Source organism: Aphis gossypii, chromosome 2, assembly GCF_020184175.1.
Source record: "Aphis gossypii isolate Hap1 chromosome 2, ASM2018417v2, whole genome shotgun sequence".
Lineage (NCBI taxonomy): Eukaryota > Metazoa > Arthropoda > Insecta > Hemiptera > Aphididae > Aphis > Aphis gossypii.
The window spans coordinates 88061994-88083723 of NC_065531.1; the positions used below are offsets into that span (position 1 = coordinate 88061994).

General features: G+C 24.6%; 1 protein-coding gene across 1 annotated transcript; it reads right to left on the reverse strand.

Annotated features, from left to right (window-relative positions):
- Positions 1-1874: 1874 nt before the first annotated feature.
- LOC114122930 (uncharacterized) lies at positions 1875-21351 on the reverse strand. Its single transcript, XM_050200277.1, has 17 exons — positions 21048-21351; positions 20424-20534; positions 19012-19376; positions 17800-17964; positions 17471-17735; positions 17217-17404; positions 17010-17146; positions 15906-16267; positions 14907-15043; positions 10784-10850; positions 10094-10464; positions 9299-9472; positions 8964-9234; positions 8708-8898; positions 8336-8472; positions 7095-7459; positions 1875-4188 (listed from the first exon to the last, which is right to left on the reverse strand). The coding sequence occupies exons 2-17, from the start codon at positions 20488-20490 to the stop codon at positions 3968-3970; spliced, it is 3483 nt and encodes a 1160-aa protein (XP_050056234.1). The 5' UTR covers positions 20491-20534; positions 21048-21351; the 3' UTR covers positions 1875-3967.
- Positions 21352-21730: the final 379 nt, after the last annotated feature.

The window sequence follows — 21730 nt, forward strand, 5'->3', positions numbered from 1 at the left end:
TTAATATTTATATAAATATAAATAATAATATTTTATTACCTGTGCTGACGTTTCTCCCAGTATAGCTCTTGTAGTTGTTACTGTTGTTATTGCATATTCTTTTATTAAATTTATAGTTTTCTTAGCTTAAATTTTTGCAACGTCTTTTACATGATTATGATCTATGGATTTTATTATATCTCCTACAAGTACAATTGAGTGTTAAAAATGGTCACTAATAGTCTACAATATGTAGGTACTTATAAAAAAAACCATAACTATTCGAGTAAGTTATATTTATAATCAATTATTAATAATAATTTTGGATTTTTTTCCTTAGTTCTTTTAACAGACACAGAAGTGTCTAACATTATCAAAATATGAAAAATAAAAATAAATACATAAAGAAATAATATATACCTTGCATTGTATGTGCTCGTCCTGGACAATTTTTAATTTCGTTGCATCTCCATATCATTTTTTCTTTACCTTCTCTACCTTTTTTATAAACAAATCCACCATGAACAAGGAGATCTTTTCCCCGTTAGCTTTTTACAAACTCCAATGGCATGTTATAATTTTTTTTTTAATTTACAAGTTAAAATATATAAAGCACACTAACAGATGTAGGTATAGGTAGTTGATAATTTTTAAAAGCGTACGACTCACTGCACGATATAAAGCACACTAACGCACCCATGTATTAATGTACAGGTATAATTGAACGGCAAACCGTAATATTAAGATAATGATAAAATGTGTACCATTTATGTGACCATATAGATTAACAAACTACAGTATAAAGATTAAATATATGACCGTAATCGGTCAAAAAGTCTTTTCGTCTGAGATTCAGATTACAGATATACAGATACTAGGTTTTTACGTTGAAATTGTCTAATACCCATGTATGTTATAAATATTTTATTTTTATAAACTATTTTTTTTAACCTATACTTATAGTTAAATTTTCAAAGAATTTTGACTTTTTTAAAGCTATTTATAGACAAATGAAATTTTCAATTTTCCTAAGAATTTTTTTTTTTTGAAGTGTCGATAAAATTTTTTTGGCGGAGTCAAAATATTTGAAAAATTAATACAAAGTTCCTCATAAGTTATTCTTATAGCGATAAAAAAATTATAAGAATACATAGGCACAATTTTTTTTTATTAGCATTTAAAGTTCAAATTTTGACAAAAATTCGTCAAAATAATCATGAATATTTGCAAATTATTTTGTAGTTCAAAATTCATAAAATTGTTTATATTTATATCTAATGTTAAATATTCTAGACTGACAAATCATCTCCGTTAGAATCGTTTTTCGTTTACAATGATTCCTATCATTGCATTCAAATTTAACCTACCCTAGTCCGAGGTCCACCCCACCCCCTAATGTACAGCAGAGCGGTACCCACTTGCCAACTTTTTAGATTCTGAACGGAGTGATGAATGTATTGATTTTACAATGATGTATGTTTTTTTTTTTGTTTTTGTGTCTGTTTACAGCATACTAGTCGAAATAATGCTTCAATTTCAAACTTCGGGGGTGGTTTCCGATGGAAAAGTGAATATCCTTGGTGCATTATAAAGGTAAAAAGTAAACATTTTTCAACAGTTTTCAAAAAAATCGAGAAAAACAAAAAAAAAAAAGTCAGCAAGTGGGTACCGCTCTGCTGTACATTAGGGGGTAGATTGCACCTCGGACTAGGGTAGATTAAATTTGAATGCAATGATAGGTATCATTGTATACGAAAAACGATTCTGAACGGAGATGATTTGTCAGTCTAGGATATATTTTATTTAAAAATTGTCATATATTCTATTTTGAAACAAATAATTTATTTTTCTATTAGGTAGGACCAGGGGCGGACGAAGACATTTTTTTTTCGGTGGGGGGGGGGGTGGGTTTGAACAAATTAGAATTTTTTGAATATTCATTAGTGAGAATAACTACGTTTGAAATTAATCATCCATTCATTATAACAAATATTTAAATTCATTTGACTCGTTTGAGGATAAAATATCGTTAGCGTTACACGATTTCGTAAAAATTTAAAACTCAAACGCTAATAACATTTTTCCTCTAATGACGCTTCAAGTTTTCTCTATAGCTATTTGAAGGAAAACTTAGAGGTTTAATTTTTTAACCTTGCATAATAAAAAACAATTTAATGAATTTTCAACTCCAAAATAATTTGCAAATATTCATGGTTTTGATGAATTTTTGTCAATATTTGAACTTCAAATGCTAATAAAAAAAAAATTGTGCCTATGTATTCTTATAATTTTTTAATCACTATAAGAATAACTTATGAGGAATTTTGTATTACATTTTCAAGTATTTTTATAGGGCCAAAAAAATTTTATCGACACTTCAAAAATATTTTTTTAGAAAAATTGAAAATTTCAGTTGTCTATAAATAGCTCAAAAAAATTCAAAATATTTTAAAAATTAAATCACGTAAAGAAAACGTGAATCTTAATAACTGGTAAAATTTTCAAGTATCTACGACTTATACTTTTTGAATAATAACAAATATTTAAAATCGTTTAGGATAAATCGTTGTCGTTACGCTATTTCGTAAAAATTTAAAATTCAAACGCACATACAATTTTTCCTATAATGATGTTATGAGTTTTCTCTATAGCTACTTCAAGGAAAACTTATGGAGAACTTAGTGTTATAATTTTAATCCTTAGTTATGAACACAAAAAATTTTATGATTTTTCAACTTCAAAATTACTTGCAAATTTTCGCGTTTTCGACAGATTTCGTAAAAATTTGAACTATAAACGCTTATAAAAAAAAATTGTGACTAACGATTTTTAATTTTTTTTAGCTACAATAAAAATAACTCATAAAGAACCTTGTATTAAATTTTAAAGTTTTTTTGGTCATCCAAATTTTTTTTACCGACACTAACATAAACGTTTATTTCAAATATTTACAGTGATTAGTTTTTGAATTACAAGCATATAAAAAAATCGATTCGGTTGAAAACTGGTTTTGCGTAAAAATTCCCATTTTTCGGTCATTTTTTTTTTGTTTTTCTCGATTTTTTTGAAAACTGTTGAAAAATGTTTACTTTTTACCTCTATAATGTACCAAGGATATTCACTTTTCCATCGGAAACCACCCTCGAAGTTTGAAAGTGAAGCATTATTTCGACTAGTTATGCTGTAAACAAGACACAAAAAAAAAAAAAAAAACACACATCATTGTAAAATCAATACATTCATCACTTCGTTCAGAATCTAAAACAAACAAAAAAAAAAAAAAACATACATCTTTGTAAAATCAATACATTCATCACTCCGTTCAGAATCTAAAATGGCGGAAAACGAAAATTTTTACGCAAAACCAGTTTTTGACCGATTCGATTTTTTATATGGTTGTTATTCAAAAACTAATCACTGTAAATACTTGAAATTTTCACCAAATGTTTATGTTAGTGTTATCTATATACAGTTAAATTTTCAAAAAATTTTGACTTTTTTTGAGTTGTTTATAAACCACTGAAATTTTCGATTTTTATGCGAATTTTTTTTTAAAGTGTCGGTAAAATTTTTACCTTACCTAACCTATAGAATCAAGAATCTGAGATAGCGTTTCAAGCTTTTGTCAAATGTATTCATTAGTATTAATAGTTGATACAAAACTAAACATATACTTCTATAATATTATATATTATACATTTATATTTCTTACAATTTTTATCATTATAATTTTTAAGCTAAATAGATTATTTACTTTTTTGAATGATTAAATTTTTAATTTCTTACTCCTAAGCAGGATATTTTTCCATGTATTTTAATGTACCAAAATCAAATTCTAAACTCGTAGTTATAAATTACCTATTAAATTATATAATATATTATATACATAATTATAATTATAACGGTGAAACATTGTGCCAAACTGCACTTAATTAATCAAGTATTACATTTTTAAAAAAATATATACCTACTACTTTTAAAAAAAACATCATATTTTTTTATCTATTTCATTATTAGTCATTTTGAGATCCATATTCGTTGATTCAGAGTTAATATTTAATGTAATGGATTCTTTTGTCAATCCAAAATAATTGATTACTATGTTTATAAAACACATAAAAATAGACATGTAGGCGAAAAACCGAAACGACCATACTCCACCATATGTATCGAATAAATATCCACCCAGTAGACTACCTATAGATTCACCTGCGAAACAAAAATAATTAATTAATACATTTCTTATTCAACAAATACATAAAATATTTAATACATGCATTGTTAAACTGTAATAATGGCATAGAAATCATGTCATAAGTACAAAAATATCACATAATATAATATAATATATTGCTAAATAAATATAACTATAATTAAAAAGGTAAGCAAGTGGATACCATTAGGTGGGTAAGTAAGTGGGCTACTATTATGAGTGTGATGATTTTAATTCAATGATTTAGGTATTATCATTGTACATAAAAAACCATTCTGACCGTAGACAGTCTATTAGAGGGTAAGCCATTCACAAAATATATTTTATGATATATTTAAGTCATTTATTTTACTAGTAGTATGATAAGTTGATTTAATTTTTGTAAAAAATATTGCACTTATTATATTATTTATTAGTATTTAATTATTTTAATAATATAATATATTTATACCCTATTATATAACTCCAAATTATAATATCTTTCTATAAATACCGTAAAAGAGTAAAAATAGATGCATAGTGTGAATAGATAATACTATCTTAATAAAAATCAAAAATATCATTTTTTAAATGTTTATAAATTTCTACAGAATAATAATTTATATATTTTTGTGATTTTGACGAATTTTATAAAAATTTTAAATTTAAACATTTATAAATAAATATTATGACTATTGATTTTCAATATATTTTAATTAAACAATTATTAACTTATATGGAGCTTTATATTGAATTTTCATTTCTTTCTACCCAGTGAATAATTTTTAACAATATTAACAAATAAAACAATGATTTCTCATTAACCGATTTTATTATTTTGTTGTAATTGAAAAACAAATTATCTTAAGTTAGATACATGCAATTTTTACCAAATACTTATAATTTTCTACACATGGCATAATTCTTAAAATATTAATAGCTATTAATACACATTTTACATTTTTGATTATTATTATTGTCTTTTTTTTATATATGTAGGTACTTAAAATAATATTAATATAAAAAATTTTTGCTCTGTCAATAAGTTTGAAAATTTAATACAAAGTTTCTTATGAGTTTTTATTATAGCCGTTTAAAAATATTTAAAAATGAATATGCACAATTTTTTTTTATATATAAGTACTTGAATTTTAAATGTTGACAAGATCAATCAAAATCTTGAACATTTCAAACTATTTTATAATTAAAAATATAATATAAAGTGTTAAATTGAATTTAATCTAGATAATGATCTTCACGAGTATTTTATACTTTTACTAAAAGTCTAAAAATTAATTATACTTAATTTTTCAAAAATTATATTTAAATAAAGAATAACGATTTTAATTATTTTGTTGTAATTCAAAACATTTAATTAGATTACTTAGATATTTATATTTTATACACTATATGACGGTTTCCAAACATTTAGATTAATTTTATATTATTACCAATTTATAGTATATTATTATAACAAATTGTAAAATAAATTAACATAATAATTAATAGTAATAAATGAATATGTCATATTATGATAAAAGACTGACATGCCGTCTCCGCTTAGAATCATTTTTCGTATGCAATAATTTATTAGTAAATTTTTAATTTAAAACATCCATTATAATTTTTAGTGACCTACACAATGACGTGTTACACTCGAATCTAGCTACTTTCCCCGTTTCTATTACTATCGCAAAAGTCAATTTATCTTTAAATCTATACTCATAATAGTCACTGAATACTCTGTGTAACTTTAAGGGGTCATTCATTATACAGGTAATAATCATAGTTTGAAAACACAGAATATGAACTTTTGGTTTATAGTAACACAATATATTGTAGTTTATCACAGTACCTATATAATAATGGATATAGGACAATGAGTAAAAAAGTATGTTAGTGAAATGTTTATTATCAGCTCCAATAAATATGATTTTATCAGTTTAGACTTTAACCTATAGCCTTTAAGGGTTTCTATTTTTAGAACTATATACTTTAAACCTCTAATGTCTAGTGAAAATTTGCACTCCGTACATAATGATAAGTATTTTTATCCAAAATATAATTCATCACTCTCAGTCTCTCTATCATTGATTAATAATATTTTTTTTAAATATATTTTAATACTTCAAGTTATTAAAATGTAATTTGGGTAGTAGCAAAAAAAACTAGCTTAATATTTATCTAATCAAAATATTGTTGGCAGTAAGGTCTATAGTATACCTAGTACCTAGTATGACTGACTATTACCATCACATTATAATATACACTATTTTCACATGTATAAATTCTATTATTGCTCAGAAATCAGAGGATATCTAAATTCTAAAAAAATTTAACAATAATCTTCATTACGTGCACCATCATTTTGGAAAGCTCACATTTTCTACATACCATATAAATATTTGTATACTACATTTTTGCTATTATATTTTTATATTTATGAAATTTTTTACTGTAACATTATTATCACAATATTTCTACTTAAAACATTTTTCAGTGATATAATGACAATAATCTTAATATATTATATTATAGGATATTTTTAAAAAGGTAATATTTTTAATAAACTCAAATAAATAGTTTAGTTTAAGATATTAAAATATTAAAATATTTAGATTCAGTGTATAAGGTATATATACATAAAAATATTCGTTAAAATTAAAAGTAATTGTATAATTTAAAAAGTTTATAAAACAGAGATGATTTTGGATTTTAATATCTTACTGTTATGTGTATGAGGAATAGGGATACCAGTAGTTAATTTTTCAATTCCCAAAATTATCTAATGAAAAATCCCGTTAAATGATTAATAATTAGTTCATTTTAAATAAATACTATCTATTCAATAAAATAACTGACGACTGCTTTCCGGTATAAATGTTAGTGCTTAAATTAATATAAAAAGTATATCGTAGCATACCTATACAATCGAACAATCCTATAAACCCAATAATGGTGTTTAGTGTGTCAGAAGGTGCCAGCATTTTTGCATATGACATTTTCACCGAGAATCCTAACGCATACGATACTCCGTTCAATAATTCTATTGCTATAATCCAGATTGGATTCCATATGACTGTGTAGAGATACATCCTGAGAGCCATAGATCCCAGCACTAGAGCCATGCAGTTACCATAACCCAACTTTCTAATTATCCAACCAGACCAAAAAAAAAATGGTATTTCACCGCCAAAACACTGGATGCCTTGAGCTAAACCTTGAAGCGATTTTATCCATGCCCGTTGGTTGTGGTCATTGTTAGCAATAACTAAATCTTCCATGTACCTTAATTAATGATTAAAAATGTTATACATTTAATAACTTTCTTACAATATTCTATAAAACTTTTAAAAAATATATTACACAATCATAAATAAACGAACTATTAAGGTGCTGATCCACAAAATAAGCTCACATTTTTTCATTTAATAATGCATTTATTCAAATCTTAATTTTTTGTATTTTTAAATGTACTTTAAGATCATAATATTTTAAAATTCTTGAAATATATTACGTACTACTTAAGAAGTGTCCTAAGGTTATTCAACTTTGTATTTTTTAAATAACAAATACAAACTTCTTTTAAACTTAAGCAGATAATTTTTTTGAAAATGTTTATATTCCTAATAAAAAATTCGTATGAGTTGTTTTTCAGTTATTAAAATATTTTTATTAAAGATAAAATATTTTACAAAAATATAAAATAGATGTATCAAATCCGATACCATAACTATTAATTATCATGAATCTATTATTAAAAATATACAAAGTTAAATAACTCAAATACTATTCGTTTAAATTTTTATTTTGATACAAATAATATAATACGTCAACATTTTCAAAAAAATTACCCATCTACCAAATAATTTACTGTTTAAATGATGTTTTTATAATAATTATGAAAAATAGAAGTTTCTCAACATGACACTTCATAAATAATATGCAAAATTCAAAAAATTAGATTTTAAATAAATGTATTATTGAAAAATAAAAAAGAAAGGTAAGCATGCTTAGCTAATGTTAGGTTAACCTAACCTAACCTAACCTAGCTGATTCACTCTGTATAACGAATACAAAAATAGTTAATACTTATAAGTTCGAGTTAAATTGACATTACAATATATAACAAAAATAATATTTTCTGTATTTTCTGAAACTCACCAGAATAGAAAGTGAGTTACAATTGTATGGAAAAGAGTGTTAAATATTGACCATATACAAAAGAAAATCATATAATATTTAGTGAATAGACCATACATATTCTTCCATCTATCTTTGGATTTATTTGTTTCGACGACCTATGAATAACAGTAATTTATTTAAGTAATACAATAATTAGTTTATTAAATTATAATTTTTTTTTTTTAATTATTAATTAAAGCGTTGAAATAGAAAAAGTACCTACAAGGTAAAAAAATTGTTAATAAAATTTAACTTTTATAACTTAGTACATTTTCCATGTCAACCCCTTAATAATTATTATCATTATTTATTATTATTAGGTTTTATTCAATTAAAATAGGAGTTACGTACTTTAATTTTATTTGCTAATCCAAAATTGAAAATTGTGATAATGATGTTTGAATAAAATACTGGTGAATAATCTTTATCTTTTTTATTAATACTAACTATATCCACGAGCCACCCAATAAATATAGAAAAACTTCCCCAACCAATTGATGCCCAACATTTTTGTTTTCCAAAATCCTCCGAAGATTTTTCTCCTAAAAACATGCCATGTGTAATTAATTAAAATTAGAATTAATCATATCGTTATTAACTATTTTACCCAAAGCGTCAAGACAAATAGGATTTATTAATGCATTTGTAATCGTAGTACAAGCCCAATATGCCGCCACAAGTATGAAAAAAATCCAAAATTGATATAAATTAAGAACGTTTCCTCTGTATGTTGTAACGGTAGCTAATTCCGTTATTTTATTATTTGAACAATTCATAATATGACAAAATGTTTTTAAATTGCATTGACAAGTCGGTGAAAGTATTTGAGAACCATTTATTTGGACAGATAATACTTGAAATACGTATGACTTTGCAATCTATGACAAAATACATACACAAATTAAAATTTAAACATAGATACATAATAATATGATTAATCACTTGTTCCATATTTTGTTCCATGTTTTTAAATTTTAATTTCAAGTCAATTTGGTTGTATTTATTTTGATTTGTATTATCGTCAATCATAGTAATCCATGAATCGCTCAAGTCAGATTGATTCTTTAAATTAACTATTTCATAATCACTACATAACTCTGTATATCGACATTTTAACTAAGCAAAATCAATCATATGAATAAATTATACATTTTTTTACATAAATAAAAAAAATGATTTTTCAATAAAAAAACAATTCAATTTTCAATATGTGTGTACTTTATTGCGATCTACAACAATTTTTAATGTATTTAAAATTAAGCTAATAGATTTTATAATATGATATTATTGTTCAGAGCCGTGCCGTTAAGATTTAGCGCCTGGTGCAAAATTAAAAATATTAGCCTCCTTATATTCTAGAAAAAATTTTTGGCGCCCCCCCCCCTCCCCACGGCACGGCTTTGATAGTTCATATTAAAAAAATAAACAATTTATTTCTGAAATAAGTATAGAATAATAGTATGTTATATTTAAATATTAAATATATTTCGTTAACCTGTTTTTTACGCGTCATAATTTTATAATATTTAGTGAAATAAAATTAATTATAATAAGCAGCTTATAAAATAAATCCAGTTATTACTAATTTTATAAGTGGCGTAAGTAAGCTTTCTCAATTTTCAAAACGATAGCATTCAATTAAACCAGAACACCCGTAGATAATTTTACTCTGTACATATTTATACGAAATAAATACTATGTATTAAAGTTTTTAGTGATATATAATATTATTCTCACCTTGCACATCATTATTTCATCACTTCTATTATAGTTTTCAATAGTAAAATAAGTGTTATTACTCGTCATTTGTAAATTGTTCTCGTTGAAAACGGTAAAAGTAGTTTCCGTGTCGCATATTAATTCGGTTGTATCCACATCCAAAGGTACTTTCGGTACGAACAAAAACAATAATGAAACCACTCCTATTCCAAGTATGACCACTAAAAATAATATTTTTTTTATCCGGAATTTGTCGACAATTACACCAGACAAAGGTACAAGAATCGTCGATACTATCGACATGAACGTCATAGTCACGCCGTAAGTTGTTAATGAGTATCCTAATTGTCTGGCTATTGTAGGCAAAAATCCAATTGTAGGTCCCATTACTATAAGAAGAAAAATAACATTTACTTATATAAATATTCATTATAAATATATTATACATAGGATTACACTAATACAATATCCACGCCTATTAAATTTTTATTACAACATTCTAAATTTTCTTTAATTTTTAAGTATTTATAATTAGGTAATAGTGTAATACATAGTATAAATCAAACAATATTACGAATATTATTAAAGCTAAATTGTAAACGTACATTTTTTTCTTATTGTTCACGTTACTAACCATAATAAATAATTTTTACTTTAAAAAATCCCAATTATATTTATATTTATTTAAAAATGTAATATAACACTTACATGCAAATATCAAGAAGAAGCACATTTTCAAAGGTAACAGCTGTTTATTTATTTTTAGATGAAACATGATTTTAATTTAAAAATTATATATAAGCAAAAAAAAAATTATATTGTTTCACTTTTAATTAAATTAAATACAACATTATAAGGTTATGTTAAATAAAATTAACTATAATGAACTATTTTCTCCTGGTAAACACTGAAAGTCTTCTTATACACTAAAAGGATGTGAGTAGATATGCAATTATTGTTGTCAAAATTAATATTGTAATAATCCTGATAGCCTTGATAAATTACTCGTGTATTATATTGTTATGTATGTATATAAAAATGATGATGATGAATTACACTGTTCACATGCAACTGTACATAGTCTGTAATTATAAAACAATTATAGTAATTTAAAATAAAAACTAGAAAAATGTATAAAATATTTAATATAAATGAGTAACTTACGACTGTTATAAACAATCCAACATAGATGCCTATGTTAGATGTTGAATAAATTTATCTATTTGTATAAATGTTTGGAATGTTGTATTTAGGGATAACAACTGGCTGAAATCTATAACTATATAGGTACCTGCTCGACGCTTGTAATAATTTGAATTTTAAGAGGTGGTAAAAAGTGGTCAATAATAATAAATACTAGCATCACCTACTTTATTTCGATGTAATGGTTTTTTATAATAAAGAACCTTGTATCACGAATAATATAAGTCAGAGGTTCCCAAACTTTTTTTTTTTTAGTGCCACCCATGTATAGGTAATACGCATCAGCTACGTACTACTAATGACTAAAAATAGAACTGTTCAGTATTTTCACATAATTACATTTATCAAAAGAATACTTAATAATATTTACTCAAACTACAAAAATCAAAACGTAATAATATTAAATTTTCGTGTTCTTAGAAACATTAAAAAATAAAAATAAAAAAATAAAAATTCAAATTATTTTCCGTGCTTTCGTGTAGTTTTCCACGTATCACCATGTGTTTTTTTGCGTATCGCTAGTGATACGCGTACCATAGTTTGGGAACTACTGATCTAAATAGATTATTTTAGTGTTTTAATAATTCAATTACTATCAATTAGTTATTCATTAGTGAGGCAGAGTATAGCAGGATAGTTTTCTTTATTGAATTAGTGATTTTTTTATGTTTCAACACTTGAGAAATCTATAAAACGATGATTCAGAAGAAATTAAATAAATGTTTCTTTAAAATTAATGAAAAGAATAAAAATCATTATTAAAATTAATTTGTTTTGTAAATTGAAAACAACAATGAGATAAGATTTTCATGTATAATCAATTTTAATTGTTTTATTTTAATGATTATTCATTTTTAAGCTAGTCATAAACATTAAATATATATTATACCCTACTAGTTTCTAATAGTTCAATAGGAGATAATAATCTATTTTTATACAGAAAGATCGCCCTTCTCATACGATAGTTAAGACAATAAAATTACCACTTCCTATATTATATTGGTTTATCTGTAACGTAGCTCACAGCCCGTTGCGCTACCACGGCCACATCGAAGGTGTGCCTCACGGATTTTCTATATTATAATCTAAAATTCCAAACAACGCATGAATACATCACTTTGAGTAGCTGCTAGCCTCATATTACACAATAAAAATTCTAGATGGTATATTATTCTGAGTTTGTGAATTTTTGATTTATATCGATTTAAAACGATGCTGTAGTCATTACAGGTTAGATTACTACAGTGTAGTTGGTCGGCTATAGTATTGAAATACGCGTGTGTCTCTAACTTTACCCAAGCTAAAAAGTGTAATACGTAAATTTTAAAAAAATTTTAAAAAAATATTATACGATTGTTTAGTATGTAACTAGCAAGCATTTGCACGAAACATTTCAAAATGTGCATGTGTTTAGCTTAATCGTAAATAAAAGTTTAATAATGGTGGGATCAGCAAAATGTGACTTCAGCCCCTCAATTATTAAATAGGTATTTCACAATTTATTTAACACCAATATTTAGCACATCATTGACAGGTGTTTACATCTAAGGCTGGTCCAATACTTCTAAGTTCTAACATCACCCATTAGCTCATAAAATAAAAGTTTTCTTATTCGCATAATATATCCTTACTTCACCGCGGCGTAAAATATTTGGATTTCCAATATTTTTTTTTCTGTGCTATTATTTTGTGCGTAAATTAGATGAAAATTGTAAAATTTGTCATGCAAATTCTTGTTAATTACGTGCTAAATAATCGTTTGAAAAATTACACATTTTTCTTAGTAATGATAATGGAGGCATACATTTATTACAATAATACTACTACGATAATAAGCAACAACCTCAGTTACTACAGCTTAGATCGTACTCAGCTCTTTGATACTGGTACTCAATTTCTTATTATATTAACAATATTATAGTCGATAATAATAAAATATTTAATACAATGAAAAGTAGTCCAATATTCAACATTTCAGTCTAAAATAATATGTTTGTAATGTAGATAAATGTAGATGTTATATCGAATCTAGTGTTTATTATACTTAGTCCGTTCTTACAAATTATAAATGTAGATAGATTAATACTAATCACTAGGGCGTGGATTTTAGTGTAAATACATAATTTTATTAAATACAAATTTCTTTATTCTGATTTAAAATAAACAGTTTCATTACACCCTGAATACAATGAGACTTTTTTTATTTTACATATTTTCACATATTTTTAGGTATTTCACCAATATTTACATATTGTGTAAGTATTTTGATTTTTATACCTAGGTATACAGTTTTTATTTGTATTAAAATTATTATACTGGAATTTGGAAACGTTGATCTATCAGCTTCTATTATTATATAGAGTTATTTAAGTTGTTATAAATAAGAGATAGGTAAGTGATAATGTTGTTAACGGTAGATTACAATCTGTAATGTAGCAATAATCTCCTAATGTATATTTTATCAAATTTTTTCGAAAAAGACAACAATGAAAATAATTTGATGAAATAAATTAAATCAAATACATTTTTTTAATGTAAAATACCGATTTTTTTTTTTTTTTTGTAGTTTTGTAATATTTTTTTAATATTTTACGTTTCTTAAAACATATTTTTCCAAAAATAAAAACACAAGTATTTACATATTTTGACTTTTTTATTACATAAAAATCCACGCCCTACAAATCACTAAAATTGTCGACTCAGTGTATAGTCTCTATATCTTCTAAACCCATTATCATGGACCTATTATCCTTGGTTAAAAATAACTCAAAAATTAGTTATAACATCATATTTTAATAAAAATGCTATTACGAGTATATCGTATACATAGCACTAACTACAGACAATTAAAATGACTGCCATTTCAAAGGCCGTAACTGGAAATTAATTTCAGGAGGGGGGGGGAGATTAAGCTAAAAAAATTGTATTTATATACAATGTTATAGCCAATGTAATATTTTATTATAATATTTTATATGTAATTTAATATAATATAAAATTCATTTCAAAATTTGGGGGGGTGAACCCCTAATACCCCCCCAGGTACGGCCTTGGCCAATTCCTCTTCGTGGTATCATACATAACAAAAATGCTGAATGTCATTGAATACGTAATTCAATACCTACTTTTCGTACATCGGTGTTGAACGATATTGTGCTATCGCCAAAAGCTTGTTATTTCTCCTAGTAAATATTTTCTCATTTTATTTTTTATGTATTCAATTTTCATAATCTAATTTTATGATAAACGTAAAAAATAAGAATATTATAACTTATTATAAAACTTAGTATTATTATAATAAGTTTCCGTGACAATTAATTTCCAGGAAGGACATACAGACGAACAAGACCAACTTATAACTGTAAAAGGGTTAAAACCCTAAACTATTTAACTACGAAGATTATTCAATAGTAACCAATCTAACAAAATAAATTAGTAGGTAAATTATTCTTGCAAGAACATAAATTCTTAATAAATTATACATAAATCATAATCAATAACTGTTAAGTAGACCCTTTTAATGAATTCTGTACAATAAAAAAAATCTTATTTAAATAATTATAATAATCTAATAGTGTTAAAACAAAATAATATAATTAAATTTTAATAATATAGATATAGTCTTTTAATTTGACTTTGTTAACAAATTGTAGATAATTTGTAAAACACACATCATAGCTGAACCATAAGTAAATAATTTGAATAACCACACTCCTCCGTAAAAGTCATATATATGTGAAGCTAGCACACCACCTAATGATAAACCTATAATAAATAGAATATTTAATTTAAAAACACGAGAAGTTGTTCTGCTATTTAGTAAATTTTGTGTATAACGTGAAATTGATTGTAAACTTTACAGTTCAATTTTATAATGTAAAGGATGTACTAAATTTGAATTCAATGATAAATAATTGTAAATAAAAAACGATTCTAAGCATAGAGCAAAAATTGCGTAATAATTTATTTTTTTTTAATGCGTAGGCCAATTTCATTCCAAATATATTTTTATATTATTAACTATTATAATGTTATATAATTATATATTATTATTGATACTAAAATTTATTTATTAAACATATATATTTTAAGTTAATGTATAGAGTACCATTTAATTACATGAATAGTCTAAATATTTTTAAAATTGTATTGCATATACAAGTCAATAATATAGGTAATGTTGAAAAGTTTTAAACCAGTACAATTTATATTTTTTGAATTTCAATAAAATAAATAAAGTAGATAGTAAAAATATTGTTATTTATCGTTAACATATCGTTAAATACCTATTCTGTGTCATTAAAATTTAAACTTCAACAAAAATTAAATAATTAATAAAATGTTATCACTAATAGCTATTATTGAATTAAATGTTTATGAGGTTATGGTTTTTATGAAGTTCCAAATTCAAAGAAATAGGTTAGATACATTCATTATATAATTTTTGACAAAATATACGTTTCAAATATCTGATGATTAATACCTAAATAATACATATTTAGTAATAAAGTGCATAAAAAATTTGCAGCTATTAAATTTTCATACAACGAATTACAATATACCTACTAGAGTGGTAAATATATACATGATTTTAACGAATTATATAAATAAAAAAATATATACTTACCAATGCAATCGAATAGTCCTACTAGTCCTAAGACCGTATGATGCGCACTAGGTGGCGAAATCCTTCTGGAGTATGATACCATCACTGCACGGCCTAATGCGTATGCCATGCCATTTAGAATTTCTATCAACAGCACCCAAACGGGATTTGTCATGATGGAATAAAAAAAAAATCTAACAGTAAATGCGAATAAAACTAGCGACATGCAGTGTTTATGACCTATGTGTTTTATTATCCAACCAGAACAGAAGAAAATCGGCATTTCACCGCCGAAACTTTGAAGACCTTGAGAAAATCCCTGTAGTGTTTTTATCCATGCTACTTGGTTACATTGATATTCTGAAGCCAAGTCTTCTAGGTACCTGTAAATGTAATGTAAGTTAATATACGTATATCATATTCGTCATGCAGTCGTAGTTATATGGACATGCTTAAATTGTGCCAAATAAAGTAGGGATAATTGTAAATTACGCCTATTACACTAAATATATATAAATTTAAATGTAATGCACCCGGTGTTTTTTTTTTTTTTAGTACAATTTTACAATTTTTATAATTTTATTATTTCCATATATTATCCAAGTCCCGGAAAACATCATGAGAATATTAGGTAAAACTAAAAAAAATTTTTTTTTTGTTCTGTTAAGACGAACAATTGCAAGTACAAAATATGTATGTCTTAGATTAATTAATATAAAATGAGATTAAAAAATAGTTTTATTTTTATTATTATTTCATTTATAATATAAAATTATTTTTTATTTTATACATCACTATTCACTATAGTGATAATAATATTTGTATACTGATGAGCTCCATTTATATCATTTTCTTTCGTATATAAATCGTATTCTAAACTTTAGAAGACTTGTCTAAACTATTTATTTGTATATAAATATTTAATTAAAGCTTAATAGTTGTACTTACATAAATATTATGAAATATGGATACAAATGATTATAATTATAGTAGAAATCAAAAATGCCGTTCGTAATTATTTACTATAATCTTCTTACTATCTTTTTACTATGAACGCAATTTACAATCGTTATTTTATAATATGCAATTTTTAGAAGTAATAGAAAAATATTAGGTTTAACCTACCAAAACAGATAACTCATTGTCATTGAGCTATATACGCCCAGCATTAAGATCCAAGCAAAAAAACTAATAACGTGGAGTCTTGCAAATAATTTAAAAACATTATGGAACGTGTTTTGTGAAACTTTGAACTCGACAACCTATATGTATCCAAAAAATAATTACTATTAATATTAACAAATAATAATATCGAGCAAATGTATACCGTACTGAGATGTTAGAAGCAACAATTAAATTCAAAATCATAAATGATAATATTAAATAAGATAATGGTGTGTAGTCTTTTTGAACTTTGTCGTAGCTGAAATAATCCACAAGCCAACCGCTAAACATTGTGACGAATCCCCATCCAATGGACGTCCAGCATCTTTGCTTACCAAAATCATTGGGTTTATCTTCTAAAGACAAATACGTGAAATATACTAAGATACCATTTTAGACAATATTTTATCGAAAAAACTTACCTAAGAGATCAAAACAAATTGGATCTTGTATAGCCCATATACCCGATTGACTGATCCAAAATATACACAATAATGAAAAAAATTCCCAAAATTCGGGCATAGAAATTATCATTTTTTGAGATTGTGGTATTGCTGCTAATTCCATAATTGTTGGACTGGGACAGTACAATTGACAAAGCATTTTTACTGGTTGATGACAAACTGGAGACATTATTCTACTATGATTTATATCTACGTATCCAACTCGAAAATTATAGGAACCATTCTATAGATGATCATAATTTAAAATAAATAATAATATTTCTGATGATTTTATTTTTATTTATTACCTGTTTAGTATTAAAATTATACAAATGTATTAATATAGGTAAATCGGTTATTTTAGTTGCTAGATTATCGACAATACTAGAGTTTTTAGTAAGTTCATTAATCGATGTCAGTTTAGTCCCAGTGAACATTTCAGAAAATAATATGTCGTCATCATTACAGTTTAACTAGAAAAAAATGATTATAATCAATAATGTTTATACGGTAAAGCCAAAATCCAAAAATCAAGATTATTTTTATAAAATACCAAATATAATTTAATTTCGGTATCATATTTACAGGAAGACTCAGCATATTTATCACTTTTTCTTCTTCAATATTTCAATAATGCAACAATTCAAAATCTTATTTTTGGAATTTTCAAATATTACCCTTAAAAACTATATTTTCCAATTTATTGAGTTATATTTATTAAATATTTAATTTGTTGAATTTTTTGATCTTATAATCTTATAGAGATACAAACTTTTCTATTTTTAAATGACAACACCCTTTTTAAAGATAAAATATTTAGCCTATCATTTTTAAGAATATTTTGACGTGTTAATATCTAAATTTAAACAATTAGTTTTTTAACTATTCTAACGTTACAAACTGAATATAATAGGTTCATGATAATGGAGTTGGGGTCGCAGCCGTGCGACCGTCCTCGGCTTAATATATAGAACTAAGGTAATTTGAAAATTTTAGTTTCTAGTTTATAAATATTTATAATTTTTTAAAAAAAATGGTTTAAGTACAATAAATATTATACTTGATATTGCATCTATTTTATGTTTTTATAAATATATTAACCATTTCAATTACTCAAAAATTTCTTGTTCAAATTTTGGATTAAGTATCTAATACTTCCAAAAGGTAAAAGATAATATTCACTGAATAATCAGCGGTAAAAAGAGGGGTTCGTTTGAAAAACAGAAGTTTGTACCGCTACAGGATACTCATTAGTCAATATGAAGTATGTATCTCAATAATTTGAAAATATTATCTTAAAGTATATTATTTGAATATTTCCAAAATCCATTTTTTTTTGGAAATCAATTATTAAAAAAAAAATTCCGATCATGGTGAATCATTTTGTAAATATAGGATTATAAGGACCTTTTGTTTTATTAAGGATTTATCTATACCTATTTAGGAAAATTAAATAAATATACTTTACAGATCTTACAGAACAAAATCAAACATTTGTAATATCCTTTATAATTAAATACCTTGCAATTGACCAACCTCTCTCCGTTGTTTCCCATTAGTACTTTTTGATCACAGTCTGAAAGTTTATTAGTATGGTCGAAATATATTTTTACATTTGTAATGTTTATATCACATTCCAGCTCTATGGACGTCTCTAAAGATAGTCTGGACACAAACATCAGAAAGAATGCAGAAATACCAGTCAAAAATATGAATAATATAAAAATGTATTTCTTTACACGGAACTTATCGACTACGGCGCCAACTACTGGTTTTGTTAACATTGATATGATAAAAAGACTCATCATTATATATCCAACAGTAATTTTTGAATATCCTAATTGTTTAGCATACGTGGAACCAAAACTGAGAATTGTCGCTATACCTGAAAATACCAATAGATTCGTATTATTTTAATACGTTATAAATTGAGTACTAATAAACTAAAATTAGTATTTTACAAAAGTAAAATGATAAAATGTCAAAACTATATGAATCAAAATAAATTAAAACCCATAAGAGTTTAATAATTAATTAATTCAACTACTCGTATTTATATGATATTATTATTATATATAGTTTAGAATTAATTTAAAATGTATTATGTAATGTAAATATTATTATATTATTTATTATTAATATTTTTTGTACAAAGTATAGGTTAACATTGGCATGTATTATATAAAAAAAAAACGTATTTAAAACTCTCCATTTTCAGGTTTAAGACTGACAATATAATTTTATTAATATTGGTATGGTAAATAAATTTTGGTTTAGCTGTTTATGTTATTTACGGTTTAAAAATAAGTAACTAAGTTACTATTGAGTCTTAAGTAACTGGTTGAATGTGTTGATAATTCTCACTTAGTCAGACTGCTTGAGACAGTATATACAAAACAAATAATTGTTTTTGTTCGCCATCTAAGCAATGTTTCTTGTTTATAGTTTATACTTCTCTTTTCATTATTTTTACAGTTTTTGTTCCCTAACTTTAAAACTAATGCATCATTTTTATGTTTTTAAAATATCCCTGAACACAATTTATGTAGATATTATAATATGACTATGTCCATTTTTGAGGATGCGATATTTACGTATACATTTATATAAGTTATAACTAATGTAAAAAAATTATAAAAATCGAAATGCATCTAAAACCTTGGGTACGTACTTACTTTATTAATTTATGATAAAACGCATTTATATTATATTATTATCATTTCATTTCATTTAAATATTGGAAAAAATATATAATATAAATTTAGTGTCTCCAATTGTAACCACTCAAAATTCCACTCTCAGTCGTATCGTTCTCAATTATATTTTACCAAATCCACCTAATACCTTTAAGGGTGGAAACCTGACTAATAAATTTACATAACTATCTAAATATTACGTTTATCGTGTTTATAATAATATTTTTAATACTTACATCCCGAGTAAAGGAAATAATGCATTTTCATAAGTAGTAGCTTTTTGTTCACACTTATCAACCACATCTTGAAGTGTTTATTGAATTATATACACTTTTATATGAAGATACCTAATCAAACATATGAAATATTTTAATAGTAGATGATATAATTATAAATTAATTGTTATAAAGAAAAAAATAAGTATTATTTCATTATTTGTTAATGATTAAATAGAAGATATTAATATTGTTATCGAATATTGAGAAGAATATAATAGGTATATAAGTATTATAGTTATCTATACCAAAATAAATTTTATATTTATCAAAGATAAAGAAATTGATGTTAAAAAGTATATAATCAGCTCTAGATAGTCTATTACTAGGTAATCAAAAATAAATAAAATATCATAATTCTAATATTATCACGTAGGCATTAATAATGATCAGTAACATACTTAATACAATAAACAAATTAAAAATAAATAAGTATTAATGTTTTAAGTCCAAGGTCCACGTTTAAACCAAATAATCTATTATTAACTTGTTGGTTTTGAATTATATTAATTTCACTAATAAAAACAATTAATATTTTAAAAAAAAATCTAAATTTTATAGTGATGATATAAAATAATATTTTACTTTTGACGTAATGCGTAGAGGATCTTCTTATTAGATGCTTTTCGTTGAAATTAAACTGCGCCACATGTCGTTATAGATTCCAAGTAGATCAAACCACATTGCATTTTTATATTTTAACACCTTAGTATCGAACATTCCATTCTTAGATTCGAACAATATAATTATCGCAAGGAAGTTATCTAATGTCTAATGATTACCTAATTACGAAAATAAACCACTATCTACTACAGTTAATTTTTGAATGATATCTTATTTGTTCTCATTTTTTGCAATTTTTAAAAGTTCTAATCTTAAAAAATAAATTATATAAGTGAAGGTTAATGATAAAATTAGTTTCTTTCTCTATTCTATAAGTCATATGTAGTTTATTGAATAACTTTTAACTGTAGATTTATTGAATTAGAAATTTGATATTTTTATATACATATATTTTATAACTTACCATTGAATATAATATATTTTACATATTGCAATATATATTAATATTAATATATAAAAATATTTTACACTACTCAATAATACGCATTATACAAATAGATATATAATTAAACCTAGTATAAACATGTATAATATAAGTAATTCCTAAGAGAACGTCATACCCTCATGTGTTGTCTCCGTCTTACATATGTACGACATAGACAAAACGCGTTTACGCAGTCTGAGTAGAACTCGCTCAATTTTGG